General features: G+C 38.6%; 3 protein-coding genes across 3 annotated transcripts; 1 reads left to right on the plus strand and 2 right to left on the minus strand.

Annotated features, from left to right (window-relative positions):
* The first annotated feature begins 4,915 nt into the window (after positions 1-4,915).
* LOC118572488 (olfactory receptor 51I2) lies at positions 4,916-5,854 on the plus strand. The gene has a single exon (XM_036172159.1). It carries the CDS (start codon positions 4,916-4,918, stop codon positions 5,852-5,854), a length of 939 nt encoding a protein of 312 aa, XP_036028052.1.
* A 6,411-nt stretch (positions 5,855-12,265) lies between these two features.
* Positions 12,266-13,210, minus strand: LOC118573217 (olfactory receptor 51I2-like). The gene has a single exon (XM_036173425.1). It carries the CDS (start codon positions 13,208-13,210, stop codon positions 12,266-12,268), a length of 945 nt encoding a protein of 314 aa, XP_036029318.1.
* Positions 13,211-22,377: 9,167 nt separating this feature from the next.
* On the minus strand, positions 22,378-23,322 carry LOC118574594 (olfactory receptor 51I2-like). The gene has a single exon (XM_036175551.1). The coding sequence runs from the start codon at positions 23,320-23,322 to the stop codon at positions 22,378-22,380; it is 945 nt and encodes a 314-aa protein (XP_036031444.1).
* Positions 23,323-23,923: the final 601 nt, after the last annotated feature.

Consider the following 23,923-nt stretch of genomic DNA (forward strand, 5'->3'; position numbering starts at 1 on the left):
AATCTTCAAATGATGTGTCATGTTGGTGTGAGAATTACCTGAACTTATTTTCAGCTAAAAGAGTACATGATTTAATTGTATCAGTCTCTTTAAAGACCTCAGGAGACCTAGACCTCCCTGAAGATTTCCCAGGCACAAAGTCAGTATCAGTGTGCTCTCTCTGTGGAGATTAGGATGAGATATAAAATTAATAGGCATGAATTCAGTCCAGAGAAAAGAAGAGCATGTTCTGAGAGGGTCCCTCATCTGCCTGTCTTCTGGTGAGTTCTGAAACTTGATGGGGGCTGAGATGGCTGATCTCTGAAATCCAACTCACAAGAGGGTTTAACTGAGTACAAGTAGGTGAGAGTATAATGGGCTAGATAGGTGGTTTCTTGATGGCAGATTCCGAGTAGAATGAATAGAGATGGCAGAAATATGAGGAGCTGAAAAAATGGGTTCTTGCTCTATAGATGCCACTCACTCATTTTGGAATTACATCACCAAGTAACTCACTTCCCATGGTCAACTTCCAATGTAACTCACTTCCCATGGACAACTTCCAAGCTTCAAAAGTCAAACTTGGGTTGGGGATTTAGCTCAGTGGTAGAGCGCTTGCCTAGCAAGCACAAGGCCCTGGGTTCGATCCTCAGCTCAAAAAAAAAAAAAAAGTCAAGCTTTCTGGGGTTTAACAACACTGCCTCAAGTTCAGGCAACAAAGTGGGACTCAGAACTCAAGACTTCCCACTGTCCTTGGCCCAAAAGCTTAAACACAGGTAATCAAACTTCACTCTTACATTTTCCATTCTAAATGGCATACTAGCATTCCCCAGATAACTGATTATCCAATACCAAGTGATCATCTCTGAAAATATACATATTAGTAACATTACATTGATTAAGTAAGTGATATTAAGCAATATGTGTGTATATATGTGTGTATGTACATAGGGATATATGGATGTGTGTGTATATAATATATATTCATATAAAAACAATTAATGTAAAAGAGGCTATGAATCTGAAAGAGAATAAGAAGGGACATATAGGGAGGTTGGAAGCAGAAAAGTGAAGGAATAAATTATGTAATTATATTATAATCTCAATTTAAAATAAAAAATTAATATTTACCTCACATTATGAGAAAACATTTTTGCTGAAATTTACTTTATAACCTTTGAGACAGACTTGTTTAAGTCCCTGGGACATTAAAAGACTAAGAGGGTTGGGGATTTAGCTCTGTGGTAGAGCACTTGCCTAGCAAATGCAAGGCCCTGGGTTCAATCCCCAGCTAAAAAAATAAAAATAAATAAAAAAGACTAAGAGAAGTCAGCTAGCTATACCTACAGATGAGCCATAAATAGTCACTTCTGGTTTTTTCTCGTTTTGCTATAGATTGAAAACTATGGTCTATAAACAAGCCTTCCTGGAAACCAACTCTGCCTATTTCTCGCTCCTTTCTAGACCCATGAAAATCTTCATAAATATCTGTTACTTAATTAAATAATAGTTTAAAAGCTGGGAAGGACTATGTAATTAATATTCAAAAGTAGCTTCCTTGCTTAAAATATAACTTCTGGGAAATAAACTAAGTAAAAAAAATAAAAATACATCTTATGAAATACCCAGAAGACTAAAGAGTTTATGCTAATTTTTTCTCGATCCCAAGCACAAATATTGTTGAATTCTTTAATAAGCTGTGATATAAACCTTAAGTAATGCGAATTTTATTGAAAATAATGTTTCATATATATTAATGACCTAAATTTAAGTTTTATATAACTATGTAATACACAAGTATTGCTTTATAAAAAAATAAAATAAAATAAAAGCTGGGAAGGATGTATAGTGTCCTTTAACAAAACAGCCATACACTAGAGACAGTGATTATTTTTTTCCAAAGTTAGTATGTATCAGAGCCAGGACGAAACCACAACAGTCTGACCCAAAGGGACCTTCCCTTATCACATTAGCGTCTGCAGAGCTACACTAACATTCATATTCTAGTTTCCAGAAGCAAAAGAAACTTTGGCCTTGGAGCTGTGCTGTTAGTGTCCTCTTCTTCACATGTATCTGCTTGAGTCATTTTCCTCCCGGTTCACAGGCTCCTGGGAAACCTCTGCTCAGAGATACAAAATTGTATTTTCTGTTTTCTCCTTCCCCTATAATATCTTAATGGTTCTTCAAGATCCTGAGTAGACAGACAGTTCTACAGATCTATATGAAAACTCTGTATATCACTTCTTCACCATGACCTTTGAGGTAAGCATTCATCACTGAGACTGTTTCCACATATGTCAGGGGTTAAATGTACAATCACTTGAACATGTCTCTGTAGAGAACCTTGCACAAAGTGTAGCCAACACACCTATGTTCTTTTTTCTTCGTCTGTTTCTTTATTCACTGATATCCAAGAAGCTCACAATCTCATAACCACCCAATTAAGAAAAAAGTATAATCATGGATCTTTCAGGCATTATTTCTTCTAAAAACTCTAAAACTTGATTTCTTAGACTTAGAATGACTCTCCTTCAAACAGATTCACATCTTAAGGCTTAATTCTCTTCTCTCTGTTCCCTATAGTTCTATTCTCTTTTTTTGTTTTCAAATTTTATTCTATGTTGCTCTACAAAGAATTAGACTTAGCATAGTGCCACTCACCTTTATTCAAGCAGTCAAGAGGATTAGATGATGAGACAGGGGTATCACAAGTCCAAGGACAGCCTGGGCTGCAAAAACTAAATGTGGAATTAGTCAGATGGAAAACACAAAAGTCATTTCAGGGTGGCCAGTTCTGGATCTTAATGACTCAGTCCTTAAGGGACAAGGGTATGCAATTATTGAGTACTAAAAACAAGAGAGAGGCAATTGTTCTAAGCACAGTGAGGTGGTAACTGATTTGATGGGAACCTGAAGTTCTTCAGTGCCCTGCGAAGTTAAGAAAGACTTCCAAAAGAAAAAAATGCTGCATAGCCTTACACTGTCTCAGTGGTTTAGGTATTAATACCTGGGACCCTTGGTTCTCTTCCTCCTCTTCTCCCATCAAAGAGAACTTTCAAAGCATAGTCTGACCATACTTATTTGAAAACTAGAGAAGGAAAAAGTCAAGAGTGTTATTTTTCTATTGCAGCTGAAGGCACACCTCACCACTACTAACCTCAAGCCTAAAACATATCTCCTTAAATCACTTTGAATCTATGTGTTTTGTGTGACATAAATGTTCTGGGTTTCTCGGGCAAAGCAACCTAAGTCTAGCTTTGGTATGAATTTCTGGAGTTCTCCCAAAGGAGGGGGCCCTAAAAGCGAAAAACTAGTCAGCCAGATGAGGAGTCTACTACCCTTATCTATCAGGAGACAGTGAAACATGGAATCATATCAAAAGCATTGGAATAAGAGAAGACACAATATAGTCACTCATAGAAGGATGGCTACAAGAATTAAGTAACATATAAGTAGTGATCTTAAAACATTTGGAAGAAAATAACCTCCATGTATGTAGCTAGAAGTATGAAAAATCAAATAAATATTCATGAGTGTGTTTACACATGTAAATGCTGCCTATACATCTGATAAACTGAGAGAATGAACAAGACAAGACATGTGTACTTCTTTGTTGAAGTATAGGAGGAATGTGGGGCTAAAACTGTGTGAAGAAAGCAAGATTGTGAGGAAGAGAGTGGAAATGAGTGTTTCATTGGAGATGGATGGAAGTCAGGCTGAATCCAGTGTGGAAGGACACAAATGTGTCATTTGAACAACAGATATTTTGAGAATATGTGAGACCCTATCAAGGTGTGGAAGTTTCTTTTGGGGACAGTGCCCTCCTATAATCTGAGGGTGAGTATACCTATTGGATACTTAGAATTTATCATTTTTTCAGAAATAGAATCTATTTTGTCTCTTTACAAATACATGGGTACTTTCCTTACTTTTTGTTATTACTCTATTTTTCTATGTATCATATCAATTTATATTAATTTTTTTAAATATTTGATATAGCTTATTTACATAAAAATTTTTATTTGCCTTCCAAGGTGTGTCCTATTATGATTTTTAAAGAACATTTTGTTATTGATTTTTAAAATCCCCTGTTTTCAATAACTGTGCCGGTGAAAAGTGATGTTCAAATGTGGTCAATTACCTCAGTCTCTTATTGTCCCTTCCCCTTACCTCCCAAGTATTTACCGATAAATGCTAGCTCTGGGATCTAAAGAGATGGCTCAGTCATAAGAGCACTTGCTACCCTTCAGGGGCCTAGCTTTAGTTCCCAGCACCTACACGGCAGCTCACAACTACCTGTAACTCTCTTCTGGCTTCCACTGGCTTCTGTACACACATGTACATAAACAAATGCAAACAAACACATATGCATATAAATAAGATATATCAACTCCTGAAATTGTAAATACATATATATATATATATATATATATATATATATATATATATATGGAATTGTCTCCATAATAATGACATACCTGGACTAAAGGGTGTTTTCAATGAATTATTTAAGCACTTCCAAGAGTTATTGATAACTCCAATACTTGCTTTCCTTCTGTAACAATGATCCCCTTGCATTACTGCTTACATATTTCTGATGAACGGTGCTTCTAAAATTCATGAAAAGTGAGAATCATATGATGGAAACATGTTCCTTATGGTTAAATGAGATTTCTGAAGTATAATACAACATCTTTCTACATCCATGAAACGGGAATGTTATCCTCATCTGTAGCTTGTTGAACATAAAATATAAAGAAAGACAGTGTGCGTGCATTGTTCTCAAACCAGTGGTTTCATGAACCAGCGTTTAGTTGTAGAGACTTCTTTACTGTATCTGTTGATTCCTGGTTTCTTGTCCTCCAGCATGCACAGCTCTTGGAATTCTCCAAGCAAGAAGATCTGACCCTGAGACACATCCTGGGTTCTTCCTGTTATGGCGCTGTTCAATGTCACTCACCCTCCTTCTTTCCTTCTGACTGGTATCCCTGGCCTGGAGAGCCTCCATCCCTGGCTGGCAGGGCCCCTCTGTGTGATGTATGCTGTGGCCCTTGGGGGAAACAGTGTGATCCTGCAGGCCGTGCGAGTGGAGCCCAGCCTCCATGCTCCCATGTACTACTTCCTGTCCATGTTGTCTTTCAGTGATGTGGCCATGTCCATGGCCACACTGCCCACTGTGCTTAGAACCTTCTGCTTTGATGCCCGCAGCATTGCTTTTGATGCCTGCCTAGTCCAGATGTTCCTGATTCACTCTTTCTCCATGATGGAGTCGGGGATTCTTCTGGCCATGAGCTTTGACCGCTATGTGGCCATATGTGACCCCTTACATTATGCCACTGTGCTCACCAATGAATTCATTGCTGGGATGGGGTTAGCTGTGACTGCTCGAAGCTTCATCACCCTGTTCCCTCTGCCCTTCCTCATCAAGAGGCTACCAATCTGCAGATCCAATGTTCTTTCCCACTCCTACTGCCTGCACCCAGACATGATGAAGCTTGCCTGTGCTGATATCACCATCAACAGTATCTATGGGCTCTTTGTTCTTGTGTCCACCTTTGGTATGGACCTGCTCTGTATCTTCCTCTCTTATGTGCTCATTTTGCGTTCTGTTATGGCCATTGCTTCTCATGAAGAACGCCTCAAAGCTCTCAACACATGTGTGTCACATATCTTGGCTGTACTTGCATTTTATGTGCCAATGATAGGGGTCTCTACAGTACACCGCTTTGGGAAGCATGTCCCACGATACATACATGTCCTCATGTCCAACATCTACCTCTTTGTGCCTCCTGTACTCAACCCTCTCATTTACAGTGCCAAGACCAAAGAGATCCGCCGTGCCATCTTCCGAATGTTTCACCGAATCAAACAGTGACTTTCACATCTTTCTTTAGGATCTGATGATTACAGTGCTTATGGATTTTCATTGATGATGTCATTATGATTATAATTTTAAGCATGAGCATTATCAATATCATAAGTATGATATGGATATGCAAATCTAGGGGAAGCTATGAGACCAGGAAAATTGAAATATAAAACTTAAAACATAAAATAAGGAGATAGAAAGCAATAGTGCATTCAGCTGGCACCTGTGTCATCCCCAGAAAGGTAAATGTTGGAGGTGATTGAGTAGTTATGTAATGTCTTACAGATTAACCTAAACTAGGAATTATTTTTATAAAAATAGCAAATTTTCTGAATGTAACAATGTTACTGAGTCACTAAATGTGCCGTGTTCTATTCTAAAATTTTTATATGCATTGACTTACTTAATGTTCATACTAATCATATGAGGCACAGAGAATCAATTTCTCAGAGTTACATAGATACTTGAGATTAAATTCATGTCCGTCTCCCATTCTGGTGTAACATCTAACTGTACAAATAGTGTTTCATTGTCTGATCTGCATTGCAGAAAATCACCATTGCTGTCCTAATCCCCAACACTGTTGCTCTCAACATTCACAGGTCGCTTTAACTTCACAAGGTGGAATCTGGTATTCTTTTAGAACTCACTACAGAAGAGAATGAACAAAGATGAAGCAGAATGCTGACAGCTGATGACACTAAGAACTTTCTAGGCTTCTTTCTGCATCTTTCCTGTCTACTGCATTTATCTTTTTCCAAGACAGTGCTCAATATCACAGATTTCTAAATAATGAACTTTTCTATAGGGTGGCCCATATGCCGGAGACATGGTTTCTCTTTTCACTTCCTTTCTTGGGATAATAATTCTCTTTCATGCTAAGAGATGTCAGAAACTATGTTCTGGGATTCTAAGAAAAAGAAAAAAATCTCTGGGATATACAGCATAAAACATTCGTGATTCACAATTAGAAAGTAATTCTTTCTTCCCTTCTTTTAGAATGATTTTCCTTGTATGTCATTTCATTGATGACAGAGAGCTAACAAATACTAGGAAATCCCTTAGCCTAATTTTGATTATCTCAGACTAAGCTTAGGCTTATTTCCAGCTGAAAAAAATTAGGTGAGGGTGACTATGAAATCTGTCTTGTCAGGAAAATAGTTAGAGACCCAGGACATCATTGACACAATGTTTTCTTCTGTATGCAAGGCTCTACTGGGGAAATATCAAAAATGAGCTACAAAGCGGGAAGGGGAGCTCTCTGTGAATGTAGATAGTGTCAGTACTTGTGGGCCAGATCTCAAAATTCACCCCTGACTACAGTAACAAATTCATTTGTTTACTGGTGCATTGGTAACATTTTAGAGAATTGTTGAATAATGTAGCAACATGGTTTCAAAGGAAAAATAAATAGAGTCAAATGTAACTGTAAATTTAAAAATAACTTTGATGAGTATTATAAGAAACTCCTATCTTGCTTGAGGATACAAATGATAATTTTAATGGCATGAGATTTTATTTCTAAATAAAGATATTGATGTAAAGAAAAAGCTGAAGGGAGTTACTAAATAAACATAAGTAAAACACTCCCTGGTGACCAACCAAAGACAGAGGGGGGGGGGCTTTGTTTGACCATAATCTGACATTAAGAGAAAAAAGAAAACAAAAACAAAAAATAAGGACCAGGAGGCTAGGGGGCTCTTCAAATGGACTCTGGTTCTGCTCCACTTTCTCCCTTCCTTTCTCCACAATCAAATACAAATCCTAACGCTTTTCAGAAGCAAAGGGGAAAGACTGGAGTTCTGTTTTGCTTTGTTTTGGGTGTTGTGACAGCTCATAGAGTTATTGCCATAGACATAGGCAGGCCACCTCTGCAGCTGTAACCCTAAACAGACCCAAGCCACACACCATTTGATTTTATTGTTGTTGTTGTTTTGTTACAATGTTTCCTTTGAACCCAAGATTAGTTCCCATATTGAAATAACAAAGTATCTAGACTCATAAAAGTCCTATGATAAATAAGATCCAATACAGAACATAAGAAATCACCAAGTCACATTGCAGGAAGCTCCACGGGAACTCAGGGAAGGAGAGATTCTTCAGAAATGATCCTCACAAGAATATAGTAACCATGCCCCTGACCCTAGCTGTCCATTAGTGTCATTTTCTATGTCATGAAGCAGAATTCAGGAAGTGGTTTGTAAATCTGACCAGCTCTTCTCAGATGCCACAACTTTGCTGCTACAGCTAAAGTTCGGCTGACCAGGAAAGGGTCTCCACCTGCCAGACTTTATAAAGTAATAAACAAAGAAGGGGACAATAAGTTCATCTCCCAAGTTAGGTTAGGTACCCCCAAGGGCATTTCTTCATCGAGAGGATTCACTGCTCCACACCAACTGGATATATTTTCTAATTGTGATGATGAGCCAGGAACTCAGTGTCGTCTGTCATTCTGTTTCATGCTCAGCTAGGAAGGGATCTATTTGCTGCTGCTTGTACATCTTGTTCATATTTATTAAATAAAAGACCTTGCCCTTTCCTTCCATCATGGACAGAGGATTAGTTCATCAAACATACATGATAAAGTAGAGGAAATAATTATCCTTAAATGAATGTTTAATTTATTGATTTTATCTGTGCTTGTATAATTTACACACCAGCTGACAGCACTTAAAGGTTTGCTATTTCCTTGCAATTCACTTAAACTTCCAACACTCTTCAAACAGATAGTACAATATCAAGATAAGACTTCTTTGAATCTCTGGATGCAGATGTTACTCACCCAAGAACTGGTGCATGGCAGGCTCAGATGTCAAGAGAGTCTCATTCAGTAGAAGTTCTAAAGGCAGAGCTGCGTGTCAGACAACCTCATTCTTACATCATTTGCTTCCAGCATGTTGCTCAGAAAATTCCCTCTAAAGTACTACTTTTCAGAGTTCATTCTTCCTAGGACAGAAATTAATTACCAGCCTGTATCTAATCCCAGCTTTAAAACACTATGGAGATTGGGGAATGAAAGGTTCTGAAGGTCCAGTGCAATGTTTCTGAACTTTGTTCTTTCATTTAAAGGAATGTCATGGCTCACTCATTTATTTATTCACTCAATAATATTTATTGAGACCTGCAATGTACCAGATGTGGGATTAGAACTGTGACAATATGATTTAGTCATTGGAGGCTGGGGAAAATCCTATATGAAGAGTTACAGGAAGAATGTGGTCTTTCAATTACTCCAGCGATTATTTTTTATCTACACACACATTCCTTTTTTTTTTCCTTTTTTGTTCCTCTTATTTATTAACATTATTAATTACACATGGTAATGAGATTTGGTGTGATATTTTGATTCATACATGCTGTATACCTTTTATCCACCCTCCCCTTCACAACCTCTAGTAATTAGAGCTCTACACCCAGGTTTCTTTCTCAAATTCCACATAAAGGGAGAACATGTGGTATTTGTGAGTAATTGCAATGACATAATATCACCAGTGAAGTCAATCTCCATATAAATTGTGTGAAGACATAACAAAGGCTGAATACCACAAAACTATATATTGAAGGTAAACATAAGCTGGAAGAAACAAGATTCCTAGGTTCTGAGGCTTGAACCCAGGGCCTGGTGCATGCTGGACTAGCACTGTGCTCCTGAACTGCATCTCCAGTTCTTTCTGGTCTTGACATCCAATTCCCATTATTGTTGTTAGCTGAGATGAGCTGTTCCTTAAATATTGATGGGGTTGGAGCTTAACAGATGCTCGAGTGGCTACTCAACACAACTTAACACAAAGCTGATTTTTGCAGATGTAGGAAAGTACGTGAAATAACTTTAAAAACTCAAACATATTCCTGCTAGCAGACATATCCAAAGCCTGTATGTAAGTGAGTGACAGGTAGTAGATTGGAAATGTTTCATAAAATAATTATTCAACAAGAAGGGAAATTTGTCATTATGGTTAATAAGAAATACAACTCAGCATTTAGAATCCAGATGTCTATAAGACTATTTTTATAAATAGCATAAATAACTGTTTCCAACTATAAAGAAGAGTTGTTGGAAATAAAACAGGTACAAACTGGACAATGTTATTTTATTTATTATTAGGCATAATTTTTTTTCAAAATAATGAAGCTTCCAGTCAATACAAAAACACTATCAATGGTTCTTAATTTATTAGAAGTTGACAGTAAGAACAAATATATTCATTCAGAAAGAAAAAATTTAAATTTCTTATTTATGGATTAGATTCATATTTGTTCAGCAGTAGCAAAGCAGAACACACACTTGTTAGTATGATTGGCAAATACTTTCCATGCTCAATTTGGGTACAGTACTTCCCCTATAACAGTATGATTCAAGTATTCACTTATCATTCTTATGCCCTATTGTGTAACTAAATTATATAGCTAAAATTGAGCTTCACTGTACTTTTCACTGTATTTACTTATTTATTTACTTATCTATCTCTTCATTTAGTGTGTGTGAGAATACAGACATATCTGTACCATGGTAAGCAAATGGAGGTCAGAGGACAACTCTCAGAAGTTGATTCTGTCGAAACCAAACTGTGATGGATCCAGGGATTGTACCCAGGTCATCAGGGTTTATGTGCAAGGTCCTCTACCTGCTGAACCATCTCACTCATCCCAAATGGCAATTTTTAAAAAGCATGAAAAACACTGAACTCCAGAAGGTGGTTTATGATTTCAGAGAGAGTGCACAAATTCCTGCTAATATGAATTAAAAGCCAAGGGCTCATTGTCATCCTTGGCATTTTGCATATTTGCACATAACTGTGTGTAGAATTGCCTTCTTTCCCTCTTTCTCTCCAAATACTAATAAAGTTGGCTTCTATGATGACCCAAAAAGTTCTGGAGAGAGAAAACTTCTGCTGGCTTTGCTTTTAGTTTTTTCCTGTAGCTTTGCAACCAGATCAATGTAGCATGTTTCTGAGTCAGAGCTGACTGTGTTCTGTGTTCTGGAGGATGTTCCATCCAATCTCTGCTACAGCCTCATGTAGAGGAGTGGCTCCCAAGTCAGCCCTCAGCTTGCAACACTACAGCACTCTCTTCTACCTGACTCCCTGTACTCTTCCTGCTGCCCTTTCAGAACCTTCTTTATCTAGCACAATTCCCTCATGCATTCACTTAATGCACTTTACTTAAGGTCGTGTCTGAATTCTTTTAAAAGAGCTCATTTGCTGAGCATTTTTGAGACTGGCAGAGTCTTGGGACTATGGTGGCAGTACTTGGTCACCTCATGCCTCTGAGACTTTGGAAAACGTAAGCTTCATTCCTAGTTTTACCAATCCATAGCAAAGCCATCTACTCAAGTTTCTTCTTGAAATATATTTGCTTATTGTTGGAAACAAGTATTTCTCTATCTCTGTTACATTCATTATGTCATATGTAGGTTTTTATTTTACTTTTCTGTTGCTTAATTTGCATTCAAGGATGGGCATTTAGCAGCAATTCAAGTGTATATTCTCTTTTGTTTAGGTCACTGTCCTATTACTTGGTCCAGAGAGCTTTACTTTCTGAAACTTATTTCATCATCTAACAAGAAAAATGTAAAGAGATATCACTTTTAAAAGAATTCTGCCTGAAGTACCTGCTTTCTCCATTGCCCCCCTTCAAGTTTGACTTACATGATGTCCTGTCCACTGCCTGATGGAAGTCCCCAGGCAACTGTGTTTAACACTACCAGTGTCCACCTGCCTGTGTCATGTGGGTTGTGTTCACATTTATAGATCTCAGAAGATTTCTGCCTTTTTATAGCTGTGATTCTGTGATTTCCCTGGTATCTGTCATTTCTTGGTCTCTGTTGTAGCTCAAGGGGTGGTCTTTGGCAGTGCTACTCATTGTAGGACAGGAACCACATGCCAGTAGACTATAGGTCACATTGCCATACCTAATAAAGGGATCTTGCCCCTCCATTAGTCACTAATACCAGTTCATCATCCACTCAGGGTGTCTGTTAGCTTCTTAGGAGAAATTTAATCTTCCCTTTAGTTGTGCCTGAGTGATGGCTATTGTATAACTCAAAACTTTAAAGGTTAAAAATATCCAAAATGATTATTATTTTATCAGATAATATCATATGTATGTATTATATATTTTATATATATGAATAAAGTTATTTTTATATTACTTGATAACATAGCTAGTGGTGGTGTATTGGAACCAGACAAGATCTAATTCAAGAGCCTTTTTCTTGTTTGGTTGGAGAGAATTAATTTGCAGCAAACTATGACCTAATTAATTACATGGTGTTTTGAGTTACAGATTTTGTCTAGGCTGTATCTTGCAAGTAATGCATACTCCCAAATATAGGAATATATATATAAAGGCTCCACAGACTATCTTGATACATTAAAATATCAGGAAAAACAAAAATGTCAGAAAATGCATCCCCAATCAGAACTTGGTGCCAAATAACATCTTGTGTAGCCTCCTGCGAATCTCTTTTGTCTTGATGGAATAGATAATGGGATTGAGCATTGGAGGCACAAAGAGATAGACCAAGGATGTGAACTTGTGCACATACTCTGGGGCATGCTTTACAAATCTGTGGACCATTGACACACTAATCATGGGCACATAGAAGATGAGCACAGCAGAGATATGTGACACACACGTGTTGAGTGTCTTAAGCCTCTCTTCCTGGGAGGCAATGGCTAGCACAGAGCGCAGAATGAGCACATAGGAGAGAAGGATGAGCACTGAATCTATACCGAAGGCAGAGATGACAATAAACAGACCATACATGCTGTTGATGGTGGTATCTCCACAGGGTAGGCGTATGAGGTCTGGGTGTAAGCAGTAGGAATGGGTCAAAACATTGGCCTTACAGAAGGGCAGCCTCTTCAGTAGGAAAGGAAGTGGAAAGACCATGCAGAAGCTACGGATAATGATGGACATGCCCATATGGACCACACGAGCATCTGTAAGCACAGAGGAATAGTGCAAGGGGTTACAGATGGCCACATACCTGTCAAAACTCATGGCCAGGAGAATCCCAGACTCTGTCCAGGAAAAAAAGTGTATGAAGAACATCTGGGCCAAGCAGGCATCGAAGGCCATCTCTGGGACATGAAAACACATAGAAGCCAGCACCGTGGGCAAAGTCGAAAAGGACACCCCCAGGTCATTGACAGAAAGAAGGGACAGGAAATAGTACATTGGCTGGTGCAAGCTCTGTTCCTCCTTTATGATGAAGAGAATCAGGGCATTGCCTACAATGGAGATAACGTACAGCAGCAGCAGGAGGGCAGCCAGCCAGTGCTCCAGACTCCCCATCTCTGGGAAGCCCATTAGTATGAAGCTAGTGGTACTTGAAGTGTTAGTCTGGACGCTCCTCATCAGGATTGCAGAATAGCTACCTAACAGCTGTAGGGAGATACACCAGAGTGAGGTGAGATTGTGCCAAGGAAAAACTGAAGAGTAGGGCCAGCAAGAGTCTCAAGATAGGAGGGAAATGATGCTTAGATTCTCACACTAAAGACCATGGAAAGATCTGGGGCGGGGGGGGGGGGGGACAGACTGTATAAGCCCTTTCCCTTTCCCCAGAGACTTCCCTTGACTCTTTTTCAAGCATTATCTTTTATTCTTCCTGTGCCATGTTATTTCAGATGCTTACATTTGTATGACCTGGACTGTCTTGCCTCTGGTTTTTAGACATCATCATATAACCAATGCTCAATGAATTCAGTTCTTAATATGTTAGGCATATTTATTCTCTTCTATGCAAGTTATGACCCATTTTGACTAGATTCTAAGCTGTCTGTCTGCTTTCTCCTGGATTCAAATATCACCCAGTAACTCATCTCCTCTTTGTTCTCTGACCCTTTCATTTAGTCATTAGAATTCAATAACCTCACTCTCTGTCACTCCTGTTGCCTTTGATTTTGCTTCCTATGTGTTCATATGTTTCCTTGGGTCAAATATTCTCAAATTGAACTGTATGCTGCATTGACTTGAGGGACTTAAAAATGCTATTCAGGTCACATGCGTAGAAGTTGCATCTGAAAGCTTGCAAGAAGGACTAGCAAATCCCCTAAAAAAGGTAATGTAATATTTTTTTTCTTTCCCAGTCTGGCTTATTTCACCTAATGACTGTCTTTAGTGCATATATTTTCTTGAAAATGGTGTAATTTCATTGTTTCTTTAAAAAAAAAAAAAAAGATTTATTTATTTATTACATATACAGCATGTATGACTGAAGGCCAGAAGAGGGCATCAGATCTCATTACAGATGGTTGTGAGCCACCATGTGGTTGCTGGGAATTGAACTCAGGACCTCTGGAAGAGCAGTCAGTGCTCTTAACCTCTGAGCCATCTCTCCAGCCCAATTTCATTGTTTCTTAAGGAGAATAAAATTCATGTTTATACACATACACACGTGTGTGTGTGTGTGTGTGTGTGTGTGTGTGTGTGTGTGCATTTCCTTTATCTATTCATCGACTGGCACACCCCTAAGGTGACTCAAGAGTTTGGCTCTTGCTTTACCATATTTTATTTATTGTTTTTTTATCATAGGTTATTAAGTGACAGACACATGGTTATTTGATTAGTGTCTTTCTACCTTAATAAATTATGAGCTCCCATCATCGCCTGCATTTCCTTCTATTTTTAAATTATATTCTATTTGCATTTACCTGTTTAGTGTAAGAGCATGCACCATGACACATGTGAAAATCAGAAGATAACTTGCAGAGTTGCTTTTCCACTTCTACCATGTGGGTCCCAGGAAGAAGCTCAGGCTATCAAGGTCAGTGGCAATTGCCTTTGCCAGCTAAGCCATCTCACATCTCCATTCTCCTCATTTTATCCTCAATGCTTAGGCAGGTAAAATGACATGCAAATTCCTAAACTAGGACTCAGAGATTGCTAGTTCTAGTTTTAAACTTTTACAAAATGTTACTAAATTGATAAACTGCTTTTAACAGTATATTAACACCTACGTTTTAAGTGTAAAGTTCTTGATACATGTAAATTAATCTCAACTCACTTTCTAACATACTAACTGTAAATTTAACTTTCTAATAAACCATTTTCACATTTAAGAATATGAAAATTAATGCAGAATGAAGTACTTAATGTGAATATTCAGGCCTCTAGTGCAAGTCATATGCTGAATAAATGACAGATAAGAAGGTAGCAATGAAAGCAGATTCTTAGAAGGTCAGAGTACCTGGTCTTGCCTTCAAACTACTTGCCTAGTTCCAACCAGTTTCCCATTCATAGACTCTCTTCTTTTATATCATTCTTGTCTAATTACCTAATGAAAATAACGGGGTTAATCACACTGAAACATTGATCCCAATAGAAACTGTCTATGAGAAACAAAAGACTAGATGCCTCTCTGAGGCTCCATGCCAGGACCCATAGTGTAAATGGAGAATGAGGCCCAGAACAGTGTTGTAACCATTTAGAACTAGATGCTGAGTTGATGGACTTTCCTGAAATTTTCATAACCTAGTCATCTCAGAATCCAAGAGTTAGGAAGCAGTTCCTGGGGATCCCTGTGACAGAAGGGCTAAGGTCCCCACTTACCCCTTCAGGGTAGATCTAGTAGCTGTGAGAAAAGAGATAGTCAAGGTGCTTGTCCAGAGGAGAAACACCAAATGCTCTAACTCCTCAAACACCAAATGCTCTAAATCCTCAGAACACAGCTCTGCTCTTCATACTGTGCTAGTCTATATTCACTTCCTGTTCTGGGATCTACAAAGCTGCCTCTTAAGAGTCCCCTGAGCCTAGTTAGTGCAGCCTGGGGAGATGGCTAAGGCAATGAGAAGTGGGAAAACTCTTGAGTAATTTTGCTCCCCTGTGCTCTGCCATTTTTCCGACTTAAAGATATCAAAGAAGTTGAGAGTAAAAGCTGGGGTTATCCTGGAATGTTCCCCTTATTCAGCTCTTCATTTGGTAGAACTGAGACTCAGAAACAGTTGATTCTGTAACTCATCACCAGAGCTGGGTAGATTCTCAGACCCATGGATTCCTCCTGACTCTCAGAAGAGAGATTTTTCTGTTAACCATTCCATGATTCAAAGAGATTTCAAGAAAGGAATAATACATCCAGTAAAAGCCTAGTTATATGGTGTCAGCAAACAGGACAAAACATCCTGGTCTATCTGGAAAATCACCTGATTAACTGTTGAAAGTCTTTCAAGAGAAGAATCTGCTTGACGTTTGTTACCATGCAGCCAGACCTAAAGTCAAAGCTAGCTTCCTCAGGCTGGAGAAATGGCTCAGCAGTTAAAAGCACTGATTGCTCTTGCAAATGACCCAGGGTTAGTGCCAGTACACACATATCAGCTCCAATTACATGAGATCTAATGGCCTCTTCTTGTCTCCATGGTACAGGATACAAAGTGGTATGTGCACTTATGTGCAGGCAAAACATTCATGCACATATAATGAAAATAAATAAATACATTTAAAAATACATTTTTAAAACCCAGCTCCTTCCCTAAGTGAGTGCCATTAAGTTGATTTAATTCTTTTGGTTTTCAGATCCCTTATTTGTAACATGAAGGACAAATTCCTATAGATCTGAGCACAACACCACCTAGCAAGAACTTTTGAAACTGCTGGAAAACTTGCTCTTTTTTCTCCACAGAAAAGAAGAGGAATAGTAGAAAGGCCAGTTGTCTCTGAATACAGATTGACTTCTAAGACAGAAATTTAATTTAAAGTTTTAAAATTAAAAGAGCTCTTGGGCCATTATGTACCACAGCCAAACTTTTATAATGGAGAAATGGAGACTCAAGCTGAAAAAATTTACTGATAAGTATAGAGAAGTGATTTACAATGTCAGAATTTGAATGTAAATTATCCTGATATACATCCAGATTATCATCACTGTCCATGCTCTCTTATCAGGATTAGAGAATAAAAGAGAAATCAATGAACTTATACTCCAGCCAAGTGCACACTTAGGAGGAAACCTTATGAATTTGTTTACTGCACCTAAGATAAATACACGAATGTTGTAAATAAATACAAGCACATTCATTTAAGGTAACAGAACATTTAGGGCAAAGGGACTTTTTTTCTTTTTTTAATTAATTATTTTTATTTTTACATACCAATTACAGTTTCCACTCCCTCCTCTCCTTCTATTCTCTCCGCCCCACCTCCTTTAAACTAAATAAGTCAGACTCAGAAATAAAATTATCATGTTTTCTCTTACTTGTGAATATGTTTTATATAGATATATAAAGTGAGATATATAGTAGATAGAGATAGATAGATAGATAGATAGATAGATAGACAGATAGATAGACAGATAGATATGTCATGAAACTAAAAGTAAGTCTGAATGAATGAGCATTGATCCAATGAGGAGTGGGAAGAAAAGGGAAGAGAGAATATCTACAAAATATACTTATGACATACATTTATTCAAATATAACTATGAAATTAATCTGTATGTACAATGACTATACACTAATAAAAAGTACAAATGAGCTGGACAGTGGTGGAGCACACCTTTAATCGCAGCACTCGAGAGGCAAAGGCAGGCAGATCTCTGTGAGTTCAAGGCCAGCCTGGTCTAAAGAGCAAGTTCCAGGACAGGCTCCAAAACAACCCTGTCTCAGGAAAACCAACAAAAAAATTTAAAAAGTACAAATGAACAGGTGTATTGTTTATGTACTAAATTGAACCTGTGGCACTAGAAATCATAGCTTTTTCCCTATAACATTAAATAATAATACAAAGCACATTGTGTCAAAAGAATAGAACAACCACCACTCAAAAGCATAATTGTCAACAAGGAAGTAAAACAGTCTAAACAATGTCTCTCTATTGCCATCACTGGAAATATATTAGTGGGTTTTTTCCCCATTTCCAATGGCAAATGGAAATGGGGAAACTGAGAAAAAAATGAAGTGTCTTCTTTTATTCCCTTTTCTTAAATCAAGACAAAACAATTGTCATTTCAATAACAACAGCATGGGAGAATGACAAAATACAAAGCAGTGCTCATGGTGATGCAAACACAAACCAGTGATTCACATCTCACAAGGCTTTCAGATGGTGCTCAAAAGGCAACACCTCATAATCCGTGGTGCTTGTGCATTTATGTTCAGTATCTATGCTGTGTTACTCATAAGAGAATGAAAATGGAACTAGCCTACATAACTGTCCACTGATGAATGAATAATGAAAATGTGGTGTATATATACACACTGGATTTCTATTCAGCTGTAAAGAAAAATGAAATTTGCATGGAAATGGATGGAACTGAAAAATAAGGTACTGTGTAAAGTAATCAAGGCCCAGAAAGACAAATGTCTCATTTTCTGTTTTATTTGTAGATTTTAGATCTGAATCTTCAGGTTTGTGTGTAACTTGGAGTAACTACAAAAACCTGGAAGATAGGAAAGGACCATTGGGGGAGTGGGAAGAGCTCTAGAGAGGTGAGGAAAAGGGTTTTAAGAAGGGGAATCCGAGAAATGGGGGATAGTTAATTGGGGAGTAATAAGAGGATAATAGGATGAGATAAGAAAAAGCATAAATAACACTATGGATGTTTGGAAAAAGCCATAGGGAAACATATTATTTTATGTGCTTACTTGAAAATACATGTATAATATTTATACATATATACACATATACAGTTTTAGTACAATTTTGCCCCCATGGTGGGAAAATGCAGATAGATAGATAGATAGATAGATAGATAGATAGATAGATAGATAGATAGTGATATTTTATTTGTACTGAAATGCGATTTTATTTGTATGTTAATAAAGTTGCTTTGGGGTTAGAGCATGCCATAGCAGAAGCTGGGTGGTGATGGTGCATGCCTTTAATCCCAGCACTTGGGAGGCAGAGCTAGGCAGGATCTCTGTGTGTTCAAGGACACAGCCAGCATGGCAACACATGCCTTTAATCTCAATACCAACCATAGAAGACCTGGAGGTCTGTACAGATAGGCAGTGACAAGGAGGTCATGTGGCTGGGTTTACAACCAATGAGAAGGCAGAACAGAAAGTCTATATAAAAGACAGGACACAGGAAGTAGGCCTCTTGTGGAGAGGAAAGACAGCAGTGAAGGGTAAGGTTTATTGCTCTGACCTTTTGGCTTTTAACTCTGCAATTGGCTCTGTGTTTCTTATTTAACAAGACGGTTACATCTACATAGATGGTCACCCACATCTTACAGAGAGAGAGAGAGCTATAGACTACACTCCAATACATAAGCTATTGCTGTTGTTCATGGTTGCCAACAAGAACATCAAGGTAATATCTTATTGCTGAAGATACATCATACTTCAGTCACAGGAGATGGAGGAATCAAGCTGCTACTGATCTGGGAGCCTCCTGCCTGAGGATTAGCTCATACTATACTGAGAAGGTGCTGCTATAAAAGCTGTCAAAGGAGAAAAGCTATCAGCAGTGCTAGCCACCTCTAAAGCTTGAGAACCTCAACCAAGACAGGACCTGCAAAATATCCCTAACAGTACAACAGTGACACTTGAATCTTTGGTGCAACCAATAACTGTCATTACCTGCTCAACTGGAGAGAACTCATGCCTGGCATGGTCAACTAAGTTACAAACTCATGGCTAGAAAGATCATGGGCCCCAGGGGAAAAAAACCTAGTACTACTGTATAACCAACATGATATAGTCTCAACTGCCCTCTAAACACTCATTCTTATACCCATAAGTAAGTGCAACTCTCACCTCCCATCAAAGAAGATTCTTTTTGATGGAGATGTATTTTTGCAGAGAGATCCACACATCTGATCCAAATGCAGACAATAAGTGACCATAGGGTTCCCAGACTCAAATGAGACATTTATGACACAATTGTTACAGCTAAGGCTTAGGGAACATCATTGAAAGGGGATGAAAAGATTGTAAGAGACTGAGAATAAGGACAGTGGCTGTACAATACTGTCTTTGCACTGGACAAGGAAGTCATTCCCATGAATTCCCAACAAAATATCTGCCAGCGTAACACCTGAAAAGACAACACCTGTAAACATCCTAACTTGGAAGGAGGTATATTTCACAAGGACTCACACCTATATGAAGAGCCACAAGCAGTCAATGGCTGCTGAGGTAGAGTGAGCCAATATTTGTTTATGTATTCATTTTCTTCTTATTTCAGGAATGAGACCCCAATCCTAAGCACTTAGTCCAAAGCACAACGAAGTAAGAATAACACTAATTAGATTCAGTAGGAAGTGTGTGTGTGTGTGTGTGTGTGTGTGTGTGTGCGTGTGTGTGTGTACATATGTATTTGTAATGTAGAAGAGGTCATAAACTCAAGAAGGGTTGTAGGAGGGACATGGGAGGAAGTGGACGGGGAAGGGTGGAAATTATGCAAGTACAGTGTACCCATGTATATAATCCTCAAATATAAATGAAATCTGATTTTTAAAAAAGACGCGAAGTTGAGAAGGGGTAGAAAATGGATCTTGGAGGAGTTAGGAGGATGACTGGGGGATAAATATTATCAAAGTATACTGTATGTGTATATTAAATTCTCAAAAAATTAATAAAATATTTTAAAAGAAAAATGACACACTTTATGATAGTGATGATTTTTAGTGTTTTGGGATGTTTCTGATAAAAATAAATTTAATGTGCGTCCCCTCAGAAGCATAGAACTTCCACTGGAAGAATGAAAACTACATGAGGTGAGTGAGAGATTTAAAGGCTGAGAGAAACCAGCCCATTGTCGTCTGCAGAAGAATTAAAAGCATATTTTAACAAGAAAGTATATGAAATCATGAAATAGGAAAATGTGTGTCTAAGCATTGCCTAGGTTTCTGAGGGAGGTATTCCTTTAAATTTGTTATTGCTTATGCATATCTTTCACTATTTTACTCATTAATATGAGAAGGTATACTGAGAGATTTCTAAAATCAGGGTCACTTTAATTATATAATATATGTAGGCTAAGCCATTAAGGGGGATGAAACAAGAGGATCAACCTGGAAGATGTAACAACTCTTTCTATTCCATGTATATATGTTAGGGACCAAGATGTCAGGAACCAAACATGAACCATGGAAAGTACTAGCTAGGCCAGAGAACAAGTCATAAGCCCCTTCCCAGAGTAGTAGCCAGAGGCGCCCAAAGATAAGAGAACATCCCACAGTCAGGTGCCATGACAACCGAACGTAAAGAGCATCCCATGGTCAGGTAGCCTAGCAACAGAATAAAAGGCCCCTGACCAGTGACCTTAGCCGACATCTCGCAGTTGCATGATCTGTCTCACACATCTTGCACCCCTTCCATGTTCTACACGCCCCTTTTCCCCTTCCCTCCTTCCTATGCTATATAAGCTTTGCAGATTAAAATAAAATTGGCAGCTTGATCAGAATCCTGTCTTGCTGTTCGTCTCTTGTGTCCCCTGTCTCTTTCATTCGCTCCCACAGGTGGGTCCCCCCGCCATTGAAACCCCACTGGCCTGGGCATATATATAGGTGGGTATATATCCCAACATAAAACACATACACATTCACAACAATTACACACACATTCACAACAATTACACACACACACACACACACACACACACACACACACACACACACACACTATTACAGCCTTGGAAGTATCTCCACCATGGGAAGACATAGAATGTCCAAGTTTCATTTTAAATTGGGTTACATTTTCTAAAAGTTGGTCTAGTCTGAAAGTTTGTTAAAGGATCAAAACTGAATAACTTGCCATCTTTTCCATACCCACTAATTAATTTCTTTAAAGCACTTCAACCATTTTATAAAGTAGTACATTATTTTGTCATATCCTAAATCAAATCATCGTTTCATATAATGCAAGTATTTTGTTACATAGCCTTCCTAACATTTTAATTATTTTATTAACGGGTGCCATACATTAAATTGTATACAATTTAAGCAGTAATATGAAGATATGCTAAATTTTAATATTACTAAAAATGATCTTTTAATATAATTTATATAAAATAACAGTTATCTAATCTTAGAGGCCAGATAGACACCATACTGTATAAAATATTTACATGTAATTAGTGTACATGTGTAAGAGAGAGAAAGAGAGAAACAGAAAATTTAGTTAATATCTCTTGACCAAACGCTTTGGGGAAAAAATCTAATTCCCATTATGACAATGTTTCTCTGTTAATAAGAAATCTAAGGTGATATAAGACTTTTAATAAAGAAAACCAGGGTATACTGTGACATAATGAGAGGATGATTACAGGAATTTACATTTTTTATTTTGAAAAGAAGGAAATGGAATTATGATCTGACCACTTTTACCCCATCAAAGTCTGTTGGTGTGAATTTTAACCATGATGTCACTGACATATACCATCTGATAGCAAGAATCCCAACAGAAATTTCAGAGAGAGAGAGAAAAAGAGAGAGACAGAGAGACAGAGAGACAGAGACAGAGAGAGAGACAGACAGAGAGACAGAGAGAGATTGATTAAAATTCCAGGTTGAAGCAGGTCTTCAGAGCACAAGGTCATGCAGTCAGGGTAAACATCCTTTGTACACTGACCTTACCTTCCCCAGCTCAAAACTTGTTCCCCAGCAGGATTTTGCAAAGCCTCCTACGAATCTCCTTGGTTTTGATGGAATAGATGACAAGGTTGAGCATTGGAGGCACAAACAGATAAACAAGTGACAGGAGCGTGTGCACATACCGTGGGGCATGCCTCCCATAGCGAGCAGCCATGGACACACCTACCATGGGCACATAGAAGATTAGCACAGCACACAGGTGTGACACACATGTGTTTAGGGTCTTCAGTCTTTCTTTCTGGGAAGCAATAGCCAGTACAGAGTGAAGGATGAGCACGTAAGAAAGGAGAATGAGTGCAGAATCAAGTCCAAGGGTAGAGATGACTATGAAAAGACCAAATATGTTATTAACGGTGATATCACCACAGGGCAGGCGAATCAGATCTGGATGAAGGCAGCAGGCATGGGAGAGCACATTAGCCTTGCAGAAGGGCAACCTCTTCAGGAGGAAAGGTAATGGGAAAACCATACAGAAACTTCGAAGGAACACACACACCCCCATCCACACCACCCGGGCATCAGTGAGCACTGTGGAATAGCGCAGTGGGTTACAGATGGCTACATAGCGATCAAAGCTCATGGCCAGCAGGATACCAGATTCCATGAAAGAGAAAAGGTGGATAAAGAACATTTGGGACATGCAAGAATTAAAACTGATTTCTCTTAAGTGGAAGCAAAACACAGCCAGGACTGTGGGCAGTGTGGAGAAAGACACACCCAGGTCATTGACTGACAGCAGAGATAGGAAGTAGTACATGGGCTGGTGCAGACTCTGTTCTTCCTTGATGATGAAAAGTATCAGGGCGTTGCCCACTATGGAGACGGTGTAAAGGACACCAAGGAGCAGAAACAACCAATGCTGGGAGGTCCCCATCCCTGGCAATCCTGTCAAGATGAAGGGAGGCAACCCAGAGCTGTTGTGGCCTTCACCAACCATCCCGAGACTCCCTCATCGATGCTTAGACTTCCGCCCTATAAGGAAAACAAAGACAGAGTTTCATGTGTGGCCTGAGGCCAATATTATTTTCTTCCTCATGCTCATGCAGTCCCTCATTTAGACAAGCTCTGATTTTGGTAACACTCCACTTTGTCTTCTGGAAACTCTGGAGCTGTCCCACTGAATTCACCTAGAAATAGGCACTTGCCCTTCCTCTCACCAGTGCCTATTACTTTTTCTTATCCTTGAGGCTGAAACTCATTTTATTGATATATTGAAATGAGTCTTTTCTAGTATCAAGATGAAAGTCTATTGGTCTCAGGGACTTTAATTATTAGGCCCTCTTTTGATACAAAGCAGTTAATCATCAGACCACAATCTTTTCCTCTCTCTACATTTTGATGGAACTGAGCCTTCTACACTCTGTGGTCCCTAGTCCTATACACCAGTCACCCATTGCCTCCATCCATTTATCCAGATGGGGGACAAATGGCCAGAAAGATAGCTATGCAAGCTGGATGTTGTAGTCGGAGAGCTTCTCTCCAGCCCCCGCCAAGCCCTGTTAGTCCAACAACCCACTTATAAAATAAATACACAGACA

This window comes from Onychomys torridus, chromosome 1, assembly GCF_903995425.1.
Source record: "Onychomys torridus chromosome 1, mOncTor1.1, whole genome shotgun sequence".
Lineage (NCBI taxonomy): Eukaryota > Metazoa > Chordata > Mammalia > Rodentia > Cricetidae > Onychomys > Onychomys torridus.